Source organism: Bos taurus, chromosome 16, assembly GCF_002263795.3.
Source record: "Bos taurus isolate L1 Dominette 01449 registration number 42190680 breed Hereford chromosome 16, ARS-UCD2.0, whole genome shotgun sequence".
Lineage (NCBI taxonomy): Eukaryota > Metazoa > Chordata > Mammalia > Artiodactyla > Bovidae > Bos > Bos taurus.
In genome coordinates, this window is record NC_037343.1 from 61,594,119 (window position 1) to 61,616,885 (window position 22,767).

The 22,767-nt window shown below is 36.9% G+C and overlaps 1 protein-coding gene across 3 annotated transcripts in view; it reads right to left on the reverse strand.

Moving 5' to 3' along the window:
- The window catches only part of ACBD6 (acyl-CoA binding domain containing 6), a 194,458-nt gene that overhangs the window by 104,945 nt on the left and 66,746 nt on the right, over positions 1–22,767 (reverse strand). For all 3 annotated transcript variants that reach the window (NM_001083783.1, XM_024976524.2, XM_024976523.2), the window contains 1 exon segment: positions 7,683–7,788. In NM_001083783.1, coding sequence (NP_001077252.1) covers positions 7,683–7,788 — 106 coding nt within the window.

Consider the following 22,767-nt stretch of genomic DNA (forward strand, 5'->3'; position numbering starts at 1 on the left):
ATTTACCTCCAGGAGCATGACCAGGTTCTCTGACAATAAACGTCAGAGAAACATACCCTCATGCTTCGGGTAGGGGAAAGGGAAATGATCCATTCTGAAATAGGCCCTGAAAAGGTCTGCCTTTAGAGGAAAAGGTCAACCAGCACCTAACTTGCTGGGGTATTATCAGAGTCTAACTGACCTGGGGGGAAGGGAAATAGCCACCTCCAGTCCACTTTAGCCATTCTGTCCCATTCAAAGAGGGATTAAAAAAAGAAGAGAGAGAAACATTTATGAGAGTCCCAGTTCAGAGACACAGGCTCACTACAGAACTAAGACCTAATGGTAGGACCACAGAACACTTTCTCTCCCCAACCCCTCACCAACACATTCAGTCAGTTCGGTTCAGTTGCTCAGTCATGTCCGACTCTTTGTGACCCCATGGACTGCAGCATGCCAGGCTTCCCTGTCCATCACCAACTCCTGTAGCTTACTCAGACTCATGTCCATTGAGTTGGTGATGCCATCCAACCATCTCATCCTCTGTCGTCCCCTTCTCCTCCCATCTTCAATCTTTCCCAGCATCAGGGTCTCTTCAAATAAGTCAGTTTTTCGCACCAACACATTACCAAGGGCCTATTTATAGCAGTTCCTTTTATCTGGTATATCACATCCAGCTATCAATAAAAATTACATGGCAAACCACAAGGCAAAAAAATCCACCATTTGAAGAGACAGAATAAGCATCAGAATGAAACAGAGCAGAGATGTTGGAATTATCAGGTGGAGAATTTAAAACAACAATGATTAATATGCTAAGGGCTCTAATATATAAAGCTGGCAGCATGCAAGAACAGATGGACAGGAACTTCCCCGGTGGTCTGGTGGTTAAGAATCCACCTTGCAATTCAGAGAATGTGGCTTCCCGATCTCTGGTTGGGAAACTAAGATACCACTTGCTGTGGAGGAAGCCCCTGTGCCACAATTAAAGAGTCCATGCACTGCAACAAAAGATCCTGACTAATGCAGTGAAGATCTTGTGTGCCATAATTACGACCCAAGGCAACCAAATATAGGTAAATATCTAAATATCTAAAAAAAATATAGATAAATATCTAAAAAAAGAAAAAGAACAGATGGACAATGTAAGCAGAGAAGTGGAAATTTGAATAAAGAACCATAAAGAAATGCTAGAGATTAAAAAAAATAAACCCATTGCAACAGAAATTAAAAATGCCTGTGACAGGCTTATTGGCATACCAGAAATGGCTGAAGAAAGAATCTCTGAGCTAGAAGATGTATCAAAAGAATCCTTGAAAACTTAAAAGCAAAGAGAACAAAGACAGGAAACAACAATAAGAAAAAAACAGAACAGAATATCCAAGGGCTGTGGGACAAATGCAAAAGATGTAACGTATGCACAGCTGAGGAAACCAGAAGGAGAAGAAACAGAGAAAGGCACACAAGAAATACCTGGAACAATAGCTGAACTTCCTCAAATTAATGCCAGAGGTCAAGCCATAGATCCAGGAAGCCCAGAGAACACCGAGTAAGATAAATACTTCAAAAACTACACTACGCATGTCATTTTCAAATTACAGAAAATCAAAGATAAAGAAAAATCCTGAAGGAAGCCAAAGGAAAAAAATACATTGCTTATAGAGAAAACAAAGATAAGAATTACATCAGACTTCTCTTCTGAAACCATGCAAGCAAGAAGAGTGGAGTGACATTTAAAGTGTTGAGGAAAACCCCCTGCTAACCTAGAATTCTGTATCCTGAGAAATCATCCCTCAAAATGAAGGAGAAATAAAGACTATCTCAAACAAATATTGAAGAAATCTGTTGCCAGTAGACCTGCCTTGCCAGAAATATTGAGAGAAATTTATTAGAGAGAATGAAAACAATGTAGGTTAGAAACTGGATCTACATAAAGAAAGACCATCAGAGAGGGAATAGTGAAGATACAATAAAAACTTATTCTTAATTGATTTACTAGTTTGTTCAAAATAGTAGCAACAGTGTACTTGACTATACAAGTTTATATGTATCTTATATGCATACAAATATATACACAGGCATACACTGTATGCGTGTACATATGCCTATGTATGCTTTTATATAAGTGAAATGAGTGACAACAGTCATACAGGAGACAGGAGGGAGGAATTAGGAATATTTTGTTTTTATAAGGCAGTCACATTACCCAGGAAATGGTATGTTATTTCAAAGTGGACTTGGGTTAGTTATAAATGTATATTGCAAACTCTAGGGCAACCACTATAAAAGGTTAGAAAAAGTATAACTGATATGCTAAGAGGGGAAAGAAAATGGAATCATATTAAATGCTCACTCACAAATAGCAAGAAAAGAGAGGAAGACAAAAACAGGAACAAAGAAAAAGGCAAATACCGAAAACAGTAACCAATGTGGTAAATATTAATCCAACTATATCAGTAATCACTTTGAATGTCAGTGGCCTACATGTATCAATTAAAAGACAGATTGTCAGAATGGATCAAAAACCCAACCCAACAATATGCTATTAAGAAAAAAAACCTACTTTAAATATGCAAACAAATGTAAATGTTCATTACCACACTAACACACAAGAAAGCTATATTAATTTTAGTCAGAGCAAACTTCAAAGTAAAGAAAGTTATATGCGATAAAGAACGGCATTAGATAATGATAAAGAGGTCAGTTCTCCAAGACGTAAAAATTTTTAACTCTATGTACCTAACAAAAGAGCCTCATTCATGGATGGTAGGAATACAAGATGGTACAGACATTTTGGAAGAAAATTTGATGGGTTTCTTATAAAACTACACTCTTACAATATGATTTAGAATTCATACTTCTCCTTATTTACCCAAAGGTACTAAAAACTTACGTCCACACAAAATCCGCACATGGATGTTTATAGCAGCTTTATTCATAACTACCAGAACTCAGAGGCAGCCCAGGACAGTCCTTCAGGAAGTGAACAGATAAGTAAATTGTGGAACATCTAGACAATGGAATATTCTTGGATGCTAAAAGGAAATGTCAATACAGAAATCAAATTGATTATATTGTTTGGAACTGAAGATGGAGAAGCTCTATACAGTCACCAAAAACAAGTCTGGAAGCTGACTGTGGCTTAGATCATAACTCTTTATTGCAAAATTCAGACTTAAATTGAAGAAAGTAGGGAAAACCACTACACAATTCAGATATGACCTAAATCAAATCCCTTAGGATTATATGGTGGAAGTGACAAGTAGATTCAAGGGATTAGACCTGATAGAGTGCCTGAAGAACTATGGACAGAGGTTAGTAACATTTTATAGGAGGCGGTGATCAAGACCATCCCCAAGAAAAAGAAATGCAAAAAGGCAAAATGGTTGTCTGAGGAGGCCATACAAATAGCTGAGAAAAGAAGAGAAGCTGAAGGCAAAGGAGAAAAGGAAAGATATGCCCATCTGAATGCAGAGTTCCAAAGAACAGCAAGGAGAGATAAGAAAGCCTTCTTAAGTGAACAATGTACGGACATAGAGGAAAATAATAGAATGGGAAAGACTAGAGACCCCTTCAAGAAAATTAGAGATACCAAGGGAACATTTCATGCAAAGATGGTCACAATAAAGGACAGAAATGCTATGGACCTAACAGAGGCAGAAGATATTAAGAAGAGGTGGCAAGAATACACAGAAGAACTATACAAAGAAGGTCTTAATGACCCAGATAATCACGATGGCGTGATCACTCACCTAGAGCCAGTGGAGTGTGAAGTCAAGTGGGCCTTAAGAAGCATTACTACAGACAAAGTTAGTGGAGGTGATGGAATTCCAGCCCAGCTATTTCAAATCCTAAAAGACGATGCTGTGAAAGTGCTGCACTCAATATGTCAGAAAATTTGGAAAACTCAGCAGTGGCCACAGGACTGGAAAAGGTCAGTTTTCACTCCAATCCCAAAGAAAGGCAATGCCAAAGAATGTTGAGACTACTGCACGACTGCACTTATTTCACTGCTAGCAAGGTCTTGCTCAAAATCCTTCAAGCTAGGCTTCAACAGTAGATGAACTAAAAAGTTCCAGATAAACAAGCTGGATGTAGAAAAGGCAGAGTAACCAGAGGTCAAATTGTCAACAACCACTGGATCATAGAAAAAGCAAGGGAACTCCAGAAAACGTCTCCTTCTGCTTCATTGACTACACTAAAGCCTTTGACTGTGTGGATCACAACACACTGTGGAAAATTCTTAAAGAGAATTACCTACCTTAACTTACCTATCTCCCTCATGAGAAACCTGTATGCTGCTCAAGAAGCAACAGTTAGAACTGGAGATGGAACAACGAACAGCTTCAAAATTGAGAAAGGAGTATATCAAAATTATATATTGTCATGCTGTTTATTTAACTTATATGCAGAGTATATCATGTGAAATGCTAGGCTGGAAGAAGCTCAAGCTGGAATCAAGACTGCCAGGAGACATACCAATAACCTCGGATATGCAGATGACACCACTCTAATGGCAGAAAGTGAAGAAGAACTAAAGAGCCTCTTAATGAAGGTGGAAGGGGAGAGTGAAAAAACTGGTTTAAAACACAACATTCAAAAAACGAAGATCAGGGCATCCAGTCCCATCACCTCATGGCAAACAGACGGGGAAAAATGGAAACAGTGACAGACGTTATTTTCTTGGGTTCCAAAATCTCTGCAGACAGTGACTTCAACCATGATATTAAAGGATGCCTGCTTCTTGGAAGAAAAGCCATGGCAAACCTAGACAGTGTATTAAAAAGCACAGGCCTCACTTTGCTGACAAAGGTCCATATAGTCAAAGCTATGGTTTCTGCAGTAGTCATGTACAGATGTGAGAGTTGGACCACAGAGAAGGCTGAGCACCGAAGAACTGATGCTGTCAAACTGTGGTGCTGGAGAAGATTCTTGAAAGTCCCTTGGACTGCAAGATCAAACCAGTCAATCCTAAAGGAAATCAACCCTGAGTAGTTATTGGAAGGACTGATGCTGAAGCTGAAGCCCCAATACTCTGGCTACCTGATGCTAAGAGTCAACTCATTAGAAAAGACCCTGATGCTGGGAAAGATTGAAGGCAGGAGAAGGGGGCAAGAGAGGATGAGATGGTTGAATGGCATCATTGACTCGATGGACATGAGTTTGAGGAAACTCATGGGATAGTGAAAGACAGGGGAGCCTGGAGTGCTGCAGTCCATGGAGCCACAAAGAGTTGGACACAACTGAGTGACTGAACAACAACAAAAAAGAAAATGAGCTATCAAACCATCAAAAGATATGTAGGAAACTCAAATTATTACTAAGTGAAAGAACCCAATCTGAAAAGACTATATATCGTATGATTCCAACTATATGGCATTTTGGAAAAGGCAAAACTATGGAGACAAGAAAAAGATCAGTGGTTGCCAGGGGAGCAGGAGGTACAAATAGGCAAGACGGAGTATTTCTAGGGTCATGAAAGTACTCTTATATACTGTAATGATGAATATGTCATTATACATCTGTCCAGATACACAGGATGTAAAGCACCAGGAGTGAGCCCTAAAGTGAATTATGGACTTTGGGTGATTACGATATATTAATGTTCATCCTAGGTTTAAAAAAAATGTACCATATATACCTTCCTCTCAAGTTTATTATAAAACTTAAAACTGCTCTGCTCTTAAAAAAAAAAAAAATTAAGTCTTAGAAAAAAGAATTAAGTGATTTCTTCATTATATCATCATCCTTCATTCATATTATTCACTGAGGACAATTAAGACATTTATTGATGTCTTGGTGTATGTGTTTCAGGTACTGTTTAAGTCCTTTATGTACATTAACTCCTTTAATACGACATTTCTGACACAGGTACTATTCTCAGTTTACACATTAGGAAACTGAGACAGAATAAACTTGACAAAGGTCATCTACCTAGGAAGTGACAGTACTAGCCCTTGAACCCAGGTAGTCCAGCTTGTCACCGTTACACTATACTGCTTCTGCTTATTCATTCATTCTATCATTCATTAATTCACAGTTCATCAAATCTTTATTGAGCATGTGGGATATGTCAAGAGCTCTGACAGAAACATTTTCAACAAGGAAGTTCTGAAAACATTTACCTTTCCCAGGAAACTACCTAAGGAAATGCTCCTTCAAAACCAGGAAATGAATAAAGGAGGAAGCTACAGGAGGAGACACTCCAACAAAACAATAAAAGGTGAAGACCTACGATCCAGAAAACAGAAAAATCCAGAAGAAAGGGGAAGAGAATTCCAAGGACAGTGGTAAAATGTAATGCTAGAATGACATCTGTGCGAGAGGCTAAGCGAGCAACCAGTCCAGACTAGAGATGAAAAAGGAGGAAGGAAGGTTCCGGAGGGATATTCCTAAAGGGAAAAAAAAGGAAAAACACGGGATTGACTGCATGAGAAGACCTCTATTGGGCAAATTGAGGGAAGAGTTAATAGGAACATAGAAGACCAAGAAAAGTATAAAAGCAAATAAAGAGGCCACTATTAACTTTAAGAAAAACAAAATGCTGTACCATGGAATGTAGATTGCATTATTCATGATTACATAATTTACTCTTTCACTTTTTACCTTTGCCTTGCTTCCCTGTAATCAGAGCAGACTTCCTATTGTACTGACCTGGGTCTTGGCCTTGTGACTTGTTTTAGACAAAGGAAAACAGGGAAATGTGATGCACACTAGTCAAGGAAAGCTTTAAATGTGTTTGTGGGATCTGGTTCTGTCTGCCCCACCCAGGGTCTATCCGCTGGGATGAGATCTCAAATGAGAACAGGTGAAATCAAGATGAACTGAGCACAAACCGGGCTAGTAGAACCCAGCAGAGTCTCAACTGGTTCCAAGCCTTTTGAAACATGAACAATAACTAAATGTTGTTAGCTACTGAAATTTTTCTTTTTTTTGCTATAGCAAAAGTTGACTAATACATATAGTACAGCCCAAAGCTCAGCAAACAATATTTACATAGTCATAATAACATAGTTACATTATAACCGTATTATAATTGACTATATTACATAATTATACATAATTTGTAACAATAATAAAAACATTGATACAATAGCGATTCAAGAAGAAAACTGAAACTAATAGCTGTGATAATAACTTGTTAAGAGAGTGGGGAGAGAGAGATGGGACCAGTATCGCTGGTCCTCCTTTACTGTAGAGTTACAGTCTTACATTTTCAGTTCCAGATGTCTTTTAAAACATATTACAGGAAAGATGTTGCCTAAAAGTGAGATAATATTAAAGGCTAACCTGTACAGAGAGCTCTCATTTAATACAGAAGTCAATTATCTACTCTACCCATTATCTATGATCACTGCATGTCTTCTTCCTAACACTTGCCACCTTTGATTGAAGATGGTCATTGAAATCATCTTTACTGCATTATCACAGAATGAGAAAAATGATTCAAAAAAAGAAAAATGATTCAAAGTGATTACCAAGTTTTGCTCCTTTTTTTTTAACAACTATAATTCAGGGACAGTTTAAGCTCAATATGTGAACAGTTTTATTCACAAAACAAATCAATAAGTAATATATTTTACAAAATAGTATAGGACCCCTTTAAATAGTGGACCTGCATTGATATAACTGGATTGACCAAGATTTTGACAGTTTTCTAGAAATATAGTTACTGGGCAAAGGACAATATACTTGTTTCCTACCTCTTCATCTTTCATATTCACATCCATGTTTTTTGTTTTGATGACTTTGGTTATATGGTCAATGTTGTTTTCCCTGCAGTAATCAAATATGTCTTTGTCTTCTTCCCTAATTGGAGTTAAAAAAAAAGTTTTTGTCTTAATAGGTAACACAGAAAAGTTACATATTTTTAATACAATCTGTTTGCTGTAAACATTAATGGAATCTGTTTTTATAAAGAATTTTCCATGAACAATAGTGGATTTTCAGTAATACAATACATCCAATCTCTGAAAAGACTAAGGTTCTTAGCAACTATAATTATAGAGAAAAGCTTCATCTGCTTTAACAAGTTACACTAGTACACTAATAAAACATCTTGAGTAGATTTTCTCAATGCTCTTTTTCTCCCCAGTTGCTTTTACACACTGACAGGAACATACATCCTCTGACTCAGAATGTTCAATTGTAGCACTGCAGTGAGAAGGTCATTTTCCATTGCCAGCATAGAGGCAGCAAAGGATCGGAACAAACTTACTACTTCTATTAGAGAAAAACAGAATAAGTTGGTTGCTATCCAAGTTTCTAAAAATTATACACAAATACACACACAACACACACACATACATGCACACCAAAGTAGTTTTCTTAAGGGAAAGATAATTACAGCATCATAAAATTCAGAAATCCCTCATGAGATAATACAAATAAAGACTGGGAAGCATACTATACACCCAGTGCTACTCTAAGTATGTCAGTGTACTAATTCACTTACTCTTATCCGACAGCTTCACTTCACAGATAAAGACAGAGGTATGGAGACATTATATGATCTGTCAAATAGCATCACATTTATCAAAGGTAGAATAAGAGCTAGAACTCACTCAGATCAACTGATTTTGTAGACAGTCCATTTTTCTACTTTTCTATTATATCAAGCCACATCTTGAACCAGTAAGCTGTAATCTATTGCAGAACCTAAAGCAGAAGTTCTGACGTAAGGTCTATGAGTCCTCTAAAACAGTATACAGAATTATGTGTGCAAATGCATAATACATTTTAATGAATGTGTTGGCAGGGAGCAGGGGGAACAGGCGGATGGGTAGTTTCAATGAGGTCCTCAAAGGATCGGTAATTTGGAATATTAATAATGAAACTGTCCGACATGTGGGCTTAATTTTCCAAACAGGCATAAAAGAATGCAATTTGAGTTCCCAAAATTATAACTAGTATTTTTGATAAATGTAAGGCCATAGCTTCCATTTATCAGAAATTAAAGCATCTGACCATATAAAAAGTTACTTCCCAGTCAGTGGTAATGAACTCATACCACAGTCCTGTGGCATTTACCATCTAAGGTTTCCTTATGCAGTTGATGTATTTAGTTGAGAACCTACTACATGCAAGGCACTGGGCAAGATTCTGTTTATAACAGATAACAAGGGTAAGCAAGGAACTCTGTGCTCAGTACATGTGCAGTATAGCTGAAATGATTAAAATCTATACAGTTTAAAACTGTATTTGTTTTCATTTATTTATCCGGCTGCGCTGGGTCTTGGTTGCAGTACATGTGATCTCTGATCTTTAGCTGTGGCATGCAGGATCTTCTGGTTGCAGAAAGCGAACTCTTCGCTGCAGCATGTGGGATCTAGTTTCCCCACCAGGGACGGAACCTGCGCCCCCTGCATTGGGAGTACGGAGTCTTGGCTGCTGGACCACCAGAGAAGCTCCCCAAATCTATACACTATTAACATAATGTGAAGCTGGATCTTTGAAAAGGCAGATCAGAATACAGTGGAGAAACAGTCCACCTCAAGCTAGAGAAAATGAGCTAAAAGAAAAAAATCATGCTTTAAAAAAAAAAAAGTATCATCTCTGGAAAATGTTCATTTGCAGAAGAGAAAATGCTTTTCCAGATCATTTACTCTGGGCGGGGTGGCGGGGGATAGAGAAGTCTGAGACCAAAACCCCTAAAAGGGTAAGTCTGATTTTTTAAAATTAAGGCTTCATATAATACTATTTTAGCTATATTTTACTATCACAAAAAATACTTTCTATGAAAAAAGTGCATTCAGCATTCTGACCTGGGGATACGAGGGGCCTAGTTTCCTTTGGTACAGTAACAGAGACCCCTCTAATTCAATAGGCAGCAACTTCAACTGTGAGATAAAGTACTGTGCTATTTTAAGTCATAATAAAAAATACACTTCTCACCAACTGTTTTGAATAGAAAATAATGAGGAGTTGGTGGTGGGGCACAGGAAGGAAAGTATGGAGGATCCTTGGGATATAGGTTACCCTTACCCAATAATACTGGAGGGTTATTCAGAAATGGGAGGACCTTCTGGGTGGCCCTTCTTCCTTAATCCTAAATAGGCATGTACACCTATGCCATAAGCAGTAAGAAAGTAAATAAAATACCAACTTATTTAACATGTTTCTATTGCTTAATATATTCTCAGTGTTTCTTAATATGTATCCTTTATATCAATTATTTTGTTTTGACATGTGAATTCTTTGGAGGTCAGGGCATTTTTTTCATCTGTATACCTGCTTATCAACTGTAGTTTATCATTACTAAGTATGTTAGGTACATAGAAGTATTTATAAAATACTTCAGGGTAGAGTACACAATGTAAATTAAATATAAAATGGGAATGTCAATAAAATCACCATGAATGTGTTACAAAGCTGAGTGACTAATAATTTAAAAAATTAAGTGATACTCTTGGGCTTAGTTTTTAAATAGAGTTATCTAACACCAAGTCATGCATGTTTTGACTAGCCTGCCAGCAACCAAGCTGTCTTTATACAATGTCACCACCTAGCGGTCAAAACGGAGAAACATTAGAAGCAACATCTTTGTGTATCTGTATCTTGCCCCCAACAAGATTATGTACAGTATACAAATCTAATTTTTTTTCCCTCTGTATTTCCCAGTTAATGCAGTCTTCCACAGGAAATTTTTCTCTGTACTTACATTAAATGACATGTGCAAACCAAATATGCTGCTAAGTCGCTTCAGTCGTGTCTGACTCTGTGTGACCCCATAGATGGCAGCCTACCAGGCTCCCCTGTCCCTGGGATTCTCCAGGCAAGAGCACTGGAGTGGGTTGCCATTTCCTTTTCCAATGCATGAAAGTGAAAAGTGAAAGTGAAGTCGCTTAGTCACGTCTGACTCTTAGCGACCCCACGGACTGCAGCCTACCAGGCTCCTCCGTCCATGGGATTTTCCAGGCAAGAGTACAGGAGTGGGGTGCCATCGCCTTTTCCAAATATAGCGGAGCCTTAAAAAATGTTAGTGCCCTTCTACATCTTCTCACTTTATCTTCTCTTTTGATGCTTACCAGTTATCTTTCTCCTTTTCTCTGCTGAATGTGATAAAATTATCATATCCATCCTCTACAGATGAGTATGAGTTATTTCATGAATAACCCCAAGAATGTCCCACATTATCCATAGCACAAGACAGCAAGACTCTCTTGAGATTACTCCAAATTTCCTAAAATTGACAGGAAATACATTTATCTGAATGAAAACACATACACACATGCTTTCTTTGACATTCTTTTGAAATGTAAGGGCACATACTCATGGATGAGAGGGATGATGTTTAAGTACGGTTGTCCTTCATCAGTCACAGGAAGATGCGATTCTTGCTCACACCTAAAAATGCTATCTCCACCACAGTCTTTCTACAAAGACTGCATTTTCCTATCAAAAGACTATTTTAGATAGTTAGGTTTCATGGCCAGCCATCTAAAGTCTATTTACTTTTCACTGACCTTATAGAATTAAAAAACACACTTATGGGATAAACTCAGATATCTAACTATTTAATAGACACATTCAGTAAATATTTCAACTTATTGTATTTATCAAGCAACTGGCAATCAGACGTTAAAACAGTATTCCAATGATAATTAAAATTTATTGAATGAATGAAAACACAAAGAGGACCTTACACATATACTTTAAAATCAAGATAAGAATTTTATTTTTAAGTAAACTTTCTATTTTAAGACAACTGAAGATTCACATGTAGCTGTAAGAAATAAAACAGAGAGCTGGTACTGTTTTCCCAATTTTCCTCAACGGTAGCATAAGGATGGTGCTGACAAACCTATTCGCAGTGCAGGAATAGAGATGCAGACTTAGAGAATGGACATGTGGAAACGGAGGCAAGGAGAGCGTCAGCACTGACACATACACACGGTCAGGTATAAAACAGCAGTGGGAAGCTGCTGTGTGGCACAGGGAGCTCAGCCTGGTGCTCTGTGATGACCTGAGGGGAAGGCAGGCGGGAAGGAGGCTCAAGAGAGAGGGATGTATGTATACTTATAGTTGATTCACGCTGCTGTACAGCAGAAACCAACACAACATTGTAAAGCAATTATATTCCAATTAAAATACATTTAAAAAATGGATTGTTGTTATAGTATTTAGATTCTGTTGGATACATGTAAATGAATATTTATTTTACAAAATGTCAGAAATTATGCCCTTTGCAATTATTTAAACTTTTAAATAAAAATTTTAGATTTTGGGACTTGCCTGGTGGTATAGCGGTGAAGAATCTGCCAGCCAATGTGGGGGACACGGGTTCAATCCTTGGTCTGGGAACTAAGATCCCACATGCCACAGGGCAATACGTTTGTGTGCCACAACTACTGAACCCTCAAGCCACAATCGCTGAAGCCCACACACCCTAGAGCCCAGGCTCCTCAACAAGAGAAGCTACCACCATGAGATAAGCCTGCACGCCGCAAACAGGCAGCAGACCCACTCGCTGCAACTAGAGAAAGCCCACATGCAGCAATGAAGACCTAGCACAGCTAAAAAAAATTATTAAAAACATTTTAGGAGGTATCATAAAAATATAAAAGGGAACAGTCTTCCAAAATTCTTGTAGGAACTGTGTCAGCAGAGGTTTTTCAAATATCATTGCTCCAACCCAATATTCTATAAAGTAGAGGCCCAAAGCAAGGAATGGGCCACTCAACTGAAGATGAGCAAAGAAGGCATCACAGAAGAGCTGACATTACAACCTGGGCTTGAAGAGTATACTGACAAACCAGCTAAGTGACTAAAGGATCTTGAAGACCAGAATAAAAGGAAAAGAAAGAAAGCGAAGTCGCTCAGTCATGTCCGACTCTTTGTGACCCCATGGACTGTACCTGTCAGGCTCCTCTGCCCATGGGGTTTTCCAGGCAAGAATACTGGAGTGGGTTGCCATTTCCTTCTCCAGGGAATCTTCCCGATACAGGGATCAAACCTGGGTCTCCTGCATTGCACCAAGTAAGAACTTTCACCAGGTAACAACTATTTTCTGACTGGGTTACATACGCAGTGCATTTAGTTCTAGGACCAGAAAATTGTTAAAAGCCTCAAATAAAAAGTTCTATTTACTATCTTACATATTTCGATAAGAGTCCCTTCAAATGAAACCACTTACATTTTTAACATATTTTTCTCATATTTTTTTCAAGCAAACAATAACAAAGAAGAGATCAATGTCCCAGGTACTTCTTATAGATAACTTGTTATACTGGAAAGGTTATTTAGGCATAAATTATATTTAAAAAAAAAAAACAACTAGTTACTAAAAATGCATTTTCACCTGTTAAAACCTGCTTAACTCTAAAAAGTTGATTGAAAATTTCTGATACTTTAAGTGTCCATAAGAAAAATGTAGTTCAGTTCTGATCAATTCCTCTAAAACCAGTGCCCACATCAGAAAAATCTATAGAATCTCTTGGCTATAGAGATGAGTTACATTCTCAACCATTAAGGTAAGTCTAAAATCAATAAAAACAATTAATCTAAGGGAAACATCATCATCAGTATATTGATAAATGAAAGACTACAGTCTCTAATTATACCAGTGAAGCACATTTTTAAAAACACTAAATGGAAAAGAAATTTAATTAAAAAATGTAAACTGAAGATACTCACTATATTAATATAATAACAACTATCAAATTCAATTTCAGTAATTGGAGATTACAATGATTCTTCAAACATCTCAGAAGCTATACAGTGTAGCACTTAAGAGCAGAATTACTAACCCTGTGACCTTGGGCAAGTAACCTAACCTCTTTGAGCCTCAGTTTCCTCATCTGTAAAACAGGGATATTTACAATACCTACGTCTCATAGGATCATTCTGAAGATTAAGTGGAATAATATATATATATAACACATGCAGTATGGTTACTAACATATAATAAGTGATCAATATATGTTAGCTGACATTAATACTAGCTTAAGATTTTAGCATATGTTGTAAAGTGGAATCATTTTTCATACTTTTATATAATACTCTCAATCAATTCACCCAACAAATATTAATTGAAGCTTCAAGGAAATAAAATAGGCCAATTGGTTGGAGCAAAGTGAACAACTGGGAAGGGGAAAATTGGCATTAGATGAGATGGTGAGGGGCCCTGCAAGATAGGTTAAGGATTTTAAAATTCTATCCTAAGTGTTATGGGAAATCATTAAAGGGTTTTATGCAGGAAAGGGATTGGAGACTTGATTTATAAATTTGGAGGAGACAGCAAGGGAAGCGAGGAATCCAGTTTGCAAATCATTCTGTAGTGTCCTGGCCAAGAGATGTAGAATAGTGATGTTAATGCAAAAGGTGTGATAGTGGCGATAACGAGAGGCAGATGAATTTGAATTATTTTGAATATGAAGAAACAGAATTTCTGATGTGTTAGAAGATGAGAAAGAGGGTACACCAATGTCTAGGCCTAGGAATGGCATACTTTACATGATACACTGTTAAAAATATTTATCTAATGAATATATAAAATTTTGTATTAGATAAAAATTAAAAAGTAGAACCGTGTAAATCATGTAATAATGTCTTTTTTATACAGAATTCAAACTTCAATAAACACCAGCATTTATTAATATATACAATGCAATTAGCAAAGTCTTCATAAATTGCAAAGCAATGAAATGAACCAAAATTGCTTGCTTTCAGCATTGAGAGAACAGCTGATAACAATTCAATGAGAAGATGACTGTCTATCACACAAAACTGACATCTTTGCTAACACTTTTAAGATATCTTTCTTTAATATATCTGTAAAGCATTTAACAGAAGAAAACATTTATTTATATTATCTATAATACATATGACTTTTATTATAATAGACATAGTACATCCATAACTAATGTGTCTTTATACTTGTGAGTGTGCGCGCGTGCGCGCGCGCACACACACACACACACATACACACACTAAACTTTGTAAGACTTAAGACTAAGTGCCTAGCATTTCAAAGGTACTACATATGGATAAGGATATAAGAAAGAGAGGAGGAAAAGATTAGAAGAAGGAAGAGACAGAAAAAGAACAAAGTGGGGGAAAGGATGAGGGGGAAGGAAAAAGAAAGAAAAGAGGTGGAGAGGAAGAGAAGATGATGGTTTTACTGATGAATGACCTCTTGTTCAGAAAGGGCTGTTGATCTGCAAACAGGTGGACTTGCCTATATGCTTGGTTGGCATCATGACACTGAGCACACAGGAGCTAAATAAAGCACTAAGAAAAGGGTGAATATGAGAGCCAGGAGACTCTTACAACAGTTACTGTTTATGTCAAGACCTGCTCGTCCCAAGGGACCCATTTTCACATAATCTATAATTATCTCTTCGCTTTAATCGCCTTGTCATTCCTGAGGCTCTCATGGGCACTGGAAGAGGAAAAGCTCATTAACTAAACCTTTTCTCCTCTCTCCAGCCACCCATGGCTTTTAATTGCTTGGTGTGTTATTATCTAGGAGTGCAACTGGGATCATTTTCATAAGAAAGGGAGGTAGAGAGGAGGAAGGGAGCCATGAGTCCCTGAGGTATGCACCACAGACAAACCTTTGCTTTCTCAATTATTTATGCCAGCTGAGGTTTTACAGGCTGAATAAATCCATAACTCAAGTTCATTCTGAGCAATCACATTCTCAAGGGAGAGTTGCCCACTTGCCTATACACACTTGTGTAGTCCTCAAAGAATAAGCAGAATGTAACAAGACATATGTCATTCAATTTATCACCTATCACCAAAGTGTTAACACAATGTTGATCCTAGGCAACACAGTGAAATAGGGAAGAGTTTCACTAACTATCAGGAGAATCTTTTTGGTGCTAACAGTAGTGATATCCGTGGGACAGTATTATCCCAGAGTGACGTAGCCTACTGAAAGCATAAAAATTCAAATACTCAACTTTTTAAGTACAAAATATGTGTAATGCATACTCTGGATGCTTCAGAGTCTTAAACAGATTTGTTAAAAGCTGATAACAATGTGAAGCTTTGAATAAATAACTACATGGAATTTCATACTATTTGGTTTTATAAATCACTTATAATAAAACCATATATGCTGTAGCTTTTTCTCCAATCACATCTCTTTCAGGAAAATTTTAGAGTACAATTTATGTATAAGTGACTGGCTTTTAGTTTTATTCCAGTTCATATTTTCACCAGAAACAAAATTAAAGCATAAAATTAGCACCTTTATTCTAGTTTAAAATATATATATATATATATATATACACACACACTTACAGTCTACCACTTTAGAATCAGGTCTAGAGAGCAACTAATGAAAAAATATTTCTAAAATATTTTCAGAATCTATTATAGTTTAAAATTTTTAACTTTATAAGTCAATGATGAAAGCATCTCTTTAGAATTCTACAGGCTTTTGTGTCTGACCACCGCAGTGACCTCTGGTATTTTCTGCCAAAACAGTTCATTTGTCTCACAGAACAACTAATCAATTCCAGAGCCCATCAATCATTTCAGTTGTATACTGGTCTGGTCTTGCTTAGAGAAGGTCCAGATGGCTGCCTGTGTAAGTGGGATTAATAAAATTCTGACAGATTACGTAGCATCAAACTACAGAATATAACAAGGAAGATCAAATCGTATTGCAGGGTGGGTTGGCTATTGTACACGTTTCATTTGTTGTATTTTTAAATCATGCCCTAATTTCTCACTTTATGTGCCAACTTCTAGGTAGAACCCTCTCAGTTATACAAGTCACTGAAAGTGTTTACTTGTTAGTGAGTCAGTATATGCATTGCAGAAGCATCTGACTCTTTGCAAAGCCTTATACTTATTAACCAGAGCTTTTTCTGCCAGTCTGCAGTTTAAATGAAACGCAACTGATCTCAAGACTAGAGCAACCGTGAGTCACAAGACCTGTTACTCTCTCGTTTCTATTGTTCCAAACACAGATCTCTCCCTTCCTGGTTTGTCATTTTCTTCTGCAAAAGCAAACGACCTGTACCTAACTCCACAGTTAGGTCCTGACGTGTGTTTTTGGCTCCTGCCATCAGTCCTGTGCCCTGGGTCTCTCCTGTGGGGACACTATGTTCATAACAATATTAATAAAACTAATAGTTACAAAGTAACCTATTTTGTGCCACGTGCTATTCTAGGACGCCCTGTATAAATATTCATATAATCCACAAAAATGCCATATGAGAAAGGTAGTATAATCATCCCCATTTTAGAGATAAATAACTTGTCCAAGGTCACAGAGCTAAAAAGAGATGGAACCAGCATTTGAATTCCAGCAATTTGGTTCCATAACTTTTTGTACTTAATTAGCCTCACCCTATATCCCCTCCAGTATACCACAGAACAATGAACTAGCTTCAGAATGAGAAACTGGTTTCAGGGCTGTGGAATATTAACACAGAGATCTGTACCTATGACATTATATTGTCATTTTCTGTGACAGAGTGGAAATAAAGGTCAGAACCAAAACAGGCAGGGAGCAAGCGCAGAACTGGCCCCAGTGGCCCTTGGCTCAGAAACATTTACAATAAAACTAAAATGGGCCCTTAACTTATCACCTACAATGCATTTTTGTCAGGAAACTGCCACAACATTGGAGACCAAGCCTTAGTAAATGGATTAATTAGGTAATGGTTTTCCTAATCTTCAAAAATGTGGGGAAAAATTAGAAGTTTATATATTAAAGTACTCAAAAACACATTCAAAATACATTTTAATGTTCCTTTAAAAAACCAATGGTCCAAAAAAAAAAAACAAAACCAATGGTCCAAAAAAAAAAAACAAAACCAATGGTCCAAAAAAAAAAAACAAAACCAATGGTCCAAAAAAAAAAACAAAACCAATGGTCCAAAAAAAAAAACACAACGGTTCTACAGAAGAAAGCTTCTCCTTTCATGCAAGATTATCATTTGATGTTTCTAAAACTATAAAAGGACTCCTCCTGTCACTTTTACCTCAGTTGAACATAATTCTGCCAAGAAACCAATTAATCTCAATTAAAGAACAATTTTCTCTTGGAAAAATAAAACACCAGATAATAAATTTCACCAAAGTACAAGCAAAATTTGACTCTATAAACTTCAACAAGTAGCCTGTTTTTATTGTTGCAACGGCATTTTTTAAAAATTTAATTAGAGGCTAGTTACTTTTCAATATTGTGGTTTTTGCCATACATTGACACGAATCTGCCATGAGTATACATGTGTTCCCCATCCTGAACCCCCTCCTACTTGCCTCCCCATCCGATCCCTCAGGGTTGTCCCAGTGCACTGGCTTTGAGTGCCCTGTTTCATGTATCGAACTTGGACTGGTGATCTATTTCACATATGGTAATATACATGTTTCAATGCTATTCTCTCAAATCATCCCACCCTTGCCTTCTCCCACAGAGTCCAAAAGTCTGTTCTTTATATCTGTGTCTCTTTTGCTGTCTCGCATATAGGATCATCGTTACCATCTTTCAAAATCCATATATATGTGTTAATATACTGTATTGGTGTTTTTCTTTCTGACTTACTTCACTCTGTATAACAGGCTCCAGTTTCATTCACCTCGTTAGAACTGATTCAAATGTGTTCTTTTTAATAGCTGAGTAATATTCCATTGTGTATATGTACCACAGCTTTCTTATCCATTTGTCTGCTGATGGACATCTAGGTTGCTTCCATGGCCTGGCTATTATAAACAGTGCTGCAATGAACACTGTGGTACACATGTCTCTTTCAATTCTTGTTTCCTTGATGTGTATGCCTAGCAGTGGGATTGCTGGGTCATATGGCAGTTCTGTTTCCAGTTTTTTAAGGAATCTCCACACTGCTCTCCATAGTGGCTGTGACTAGTTTGCATTCCCACCAACAGTGTAAGACAAAGTTGTCATAAAAAAAGAAAACTACAGGTCATTATCACTGGTGAACACAGATGCAAAAATCCTCAACAAAATTCTAGCAAACAGAATCCAACAACATATTAAAAAGATCATACATCATGACCAAGTGGGCTTTATCCCAGGGATGCAAGGATTCTTCAATATTCGCAAATCAATGTGATAGACCACATTAACAAATTGAAAGATAAAAACTATATGATTATCTCAATGGATGCAGAGAAAGCCTTTGACAAAATTCAACATCCATTTATGATAAAAAACCCTCCAAAAATCAGGCATAGAAGGAACATACCTCAACATAATAAAAGCCATATATGATAAACCCACAGCAAACATTATCCTCAGTGGTGAAAAATTGAAAGCATATCCCCTAAAGTCAGGAATAAGACGAGGATGCCCACTCTCACCATTACTATTCAACATAGTTTTGGAAGTTTTAGCCACAGCAATCAGAGAAGAAAAAGAAAGAAAAGGAATCCAGATTGGAAAAGAAGAAGTAAAACCCTCACTGTTTGCAGATGACATGATCCTCTACATAGAAAATCCTGAAGACGCTACCAGAAAATTACTAGAGCTAATCAATGAATATAGTAAAGTTACCGGATATAAAATTAATACACAGAAATCCCTTGCATTCCTATACGCTAACAATGAGAAAACAGAAAATCAAGGAAGCAATTCCATTCACCATTGTGATGAAAAGAATAAAACACTTAGGAATAAGTCTACCTAAAGAAACAAAAGACCTACATATAGAAAACTACAAAACACTGACGAAGGAAATCAAAGAAATTCTTATACTGAACAAACAATAGGGACTACTCTAGTCCTTTAATGGAGTAACCCAATGTTTTAGTATATAGTAGTTTTTATCATAATCTACTTTGTTATACTGGAATTCTGTTACATTATAGGATAAATTCTCTAAAATCAGAATATGACTAGTTTCTGTGATTTCTGATCTGCTGTAGTAGTAACAAAATTACTGTTTATAATTAAAAGGAAGGCTTTCGATGGCTCTCTCACACTCATATTCCTTACTGTTTCGTATCTTAACAATATGTTCCAGAATACAAAGATTTAAATCCTATCATAAAAAGACTAATACTTAGATAACAATGAAATAAGGCCAGACTAAAACTTTTGCCAGTAACAGAGGTTCATATTTCACTCAAATAATCAGTAAGGTTTATTAAACATACTCACATGTAGATGCCAAAAATACCAAAAACAACTATTCAAAAATGAAGAAGTAGCACAAACACCCACAATGTTTTGTCTCATTTATACTCATATAATAGATGTGTGCTGAGTTGAATTAAAATTTCTACTTTTTGAAAATAAAGCTACATTATTTTATCTCTGCTTCTCATGATCAAAATTCTAAATACTGACTTAAATCTAAGAGTCACTTCTGTAGGAATTAGGTAGAGGATAGGCAGGTAGGTTAACTTTTCCAGTTCAGTTTAACTCTATCTTAGGAATATGGCACCCCACTCCAGTACTCTTGCCTAGAAAATCCCATGGACGGAGGAGCCTGGTAGGCTGTAATCCATGGGGTTGCGAAGAGTCGGGACACGACTGAACAACTTCACTTTCACTTTTCACTTTCATGCATCGGAGAAGGAAATGGCAACCCACTCCAGTGTTCCTGCCTGGAGAATCCCAGGGACAGGGGAGTCTGGTGGGCTACCCGTCTATGGGGTTGCACAGAGTTGGACATGACTGAAGCGACTTAGCAGCAGCAGCAGCAGCAGCAGCAGGAATATTCTAATTACCCATATATCTACTCTCACATCAATGGGAGTACATTTGATTGCTTTCTGTTCTGCAGAGCTACTGTGATCAGTCATGTCACTAGATATTATGAAAGAAACTGTATTCAATGTGTCATTTTGAAAAATACTAGAGTCTGGGAGCCCTTAAGGAAGTCAGTACACAAAATAAAAATCACTATTTACAGATAAGTGATTGATATTATTAGAAAGTTAAATATAGTGATTAAAAAAAAAGTTTAGAAACGATATCCATTTTATTATCTGACTAGGAAAGTGGCCTGTACATTTCTTTAGAAGAAGAGGTGAGGATGGGCATGTCACAGGAAACCAAACCAGCAGCTCTGCGCTTTAGGATGGGTGCGAGTACAGTCACCAGACTCTCAGCTCTGCGGGGGAAGTAGCTGTGGATATCTCCCAAGCTCTGGACACTTTTACTCTGTACCTACTAAGTTCTTGGAACTTCCCCAGTTACTGAGAATACCCAGATGGATAAAAGACTATGTGTGCTCTCCAAAGACTAAAAGTCCAGCAGAAAGGATAAATTTTTTAAAAGTACAATCCAATGCAGCATAATGTCATAAATGTTACAACAAAGGCGTGAACAAAAGACTATGCTCACACAGAGAAAGAATGACTAACCATCCCTCCTAGAAAAATGACTCTTCAGGATTTACTGACTTAATTTGAACATTTAATAAACTTTGATTAGTAGGGTTAAGGTTATAATATGCCATTTTTTTAGAAGCTCTAAGTACAGAATATACACATTAAGAACCCCCAAAACATGTTCTGAATCTATAAGGGTTAAGGGAAAGAAGGCGTTAAACTCTGAAAATGTTTTCTTCAACTGTGCTTCTTCAAAGTTGTAGGGGCTTCTCAGTGTCCTCAGAGTACCTCAAAGGAATCATGGTGGCAAATATACTCCAGGTCAGTAACGTTCTTAAAAGGTTATCTTTATCCCCCTCAAATCTCCATCAGGCTTCCACTATCTCATCCCAAATAAACATTTAGTCTAAGTAAAAACAACGTGCTTGCTATGCAAATACAGTCAAGACAGGACCCCTAGTTTTGAATCTGGTCATTAACCAGAACTATGAGCATTTAAAGTTTTTGATTCATAGGGGTATCAATAGCTTTCCTTCTATCTGGGAATTCTTATCGTTACTTCTTTATGTGGTGAATAATGTCAACAGCTCTTTTGAAAGAGTGAAGCATAAAATTTTGGTACAATTTCCTCTTCATTCTCTAAAGATAGATATTTCCCTTCAATTTAGGCAAACTCAATTTCCACGTGAAAATTACAGCTCATTTATTTCATGTTAATAAGTAGGAAAAGTAAAGTTCAGATAATGCAGAAAGGGTAAGAGCATCAGAAGTTCCAATTTTGTGTTTTTGCTTATAAAGCAGCAATCTTAGAAGGATATGTCACCTGCTTTAAGGCAGGACCAAATCCTTTTCCTGATTTAAACAGTGTTTAAAGAAAATGATTGTTCAAGAAATTTCCTACATAATATATAAAATTTGAAACCTTTGTTAAATAATACAAAATGGCCTTTAAAAATGTTTAAATCTTGGTAAAAAATACACAGCATAAATGTATCATCTTTACCGTCTCTAAGTGTTCAGCTTAGTAGTGTTAAGCGTATTGACATGGTTGTGCAACCAGTGTCCAGAGGTTTATCTTGTAAAACTAAAACTCTACACCCATTTAATAAACAACTCCACATTTTTGACACCCTCCAGCTCCTGACAACCATGATTCTATGAATTTGACCACTCTTGACACCTCATATAGTGGAATCATACAGTATTCATCCTTTTGTGACTGGCTTATTTCACTCAGCACAGTGACCTCAAGGTTCATCCACGTTCTAGCATGTGTCAGATTTTCCTTCCTTTTTAAGGCTGAATCATATTGCATTATCTGTAATACCACATTTTGTGTATCCATTCATCATCAATGGATAATTAGGTGCCTTCTTCCTTTTGCTATTGTGAACAGTGCTGCTATGAACATGGGTATGCAAATGTATCTTTGAAATTCAGTTTTCAATTCTTGTGGCTACAGAACCAGAAATAATTGCTGGATCATATGGTAATTCTTTGTTTAATTTTCTGAGGAGCCTCCCTACT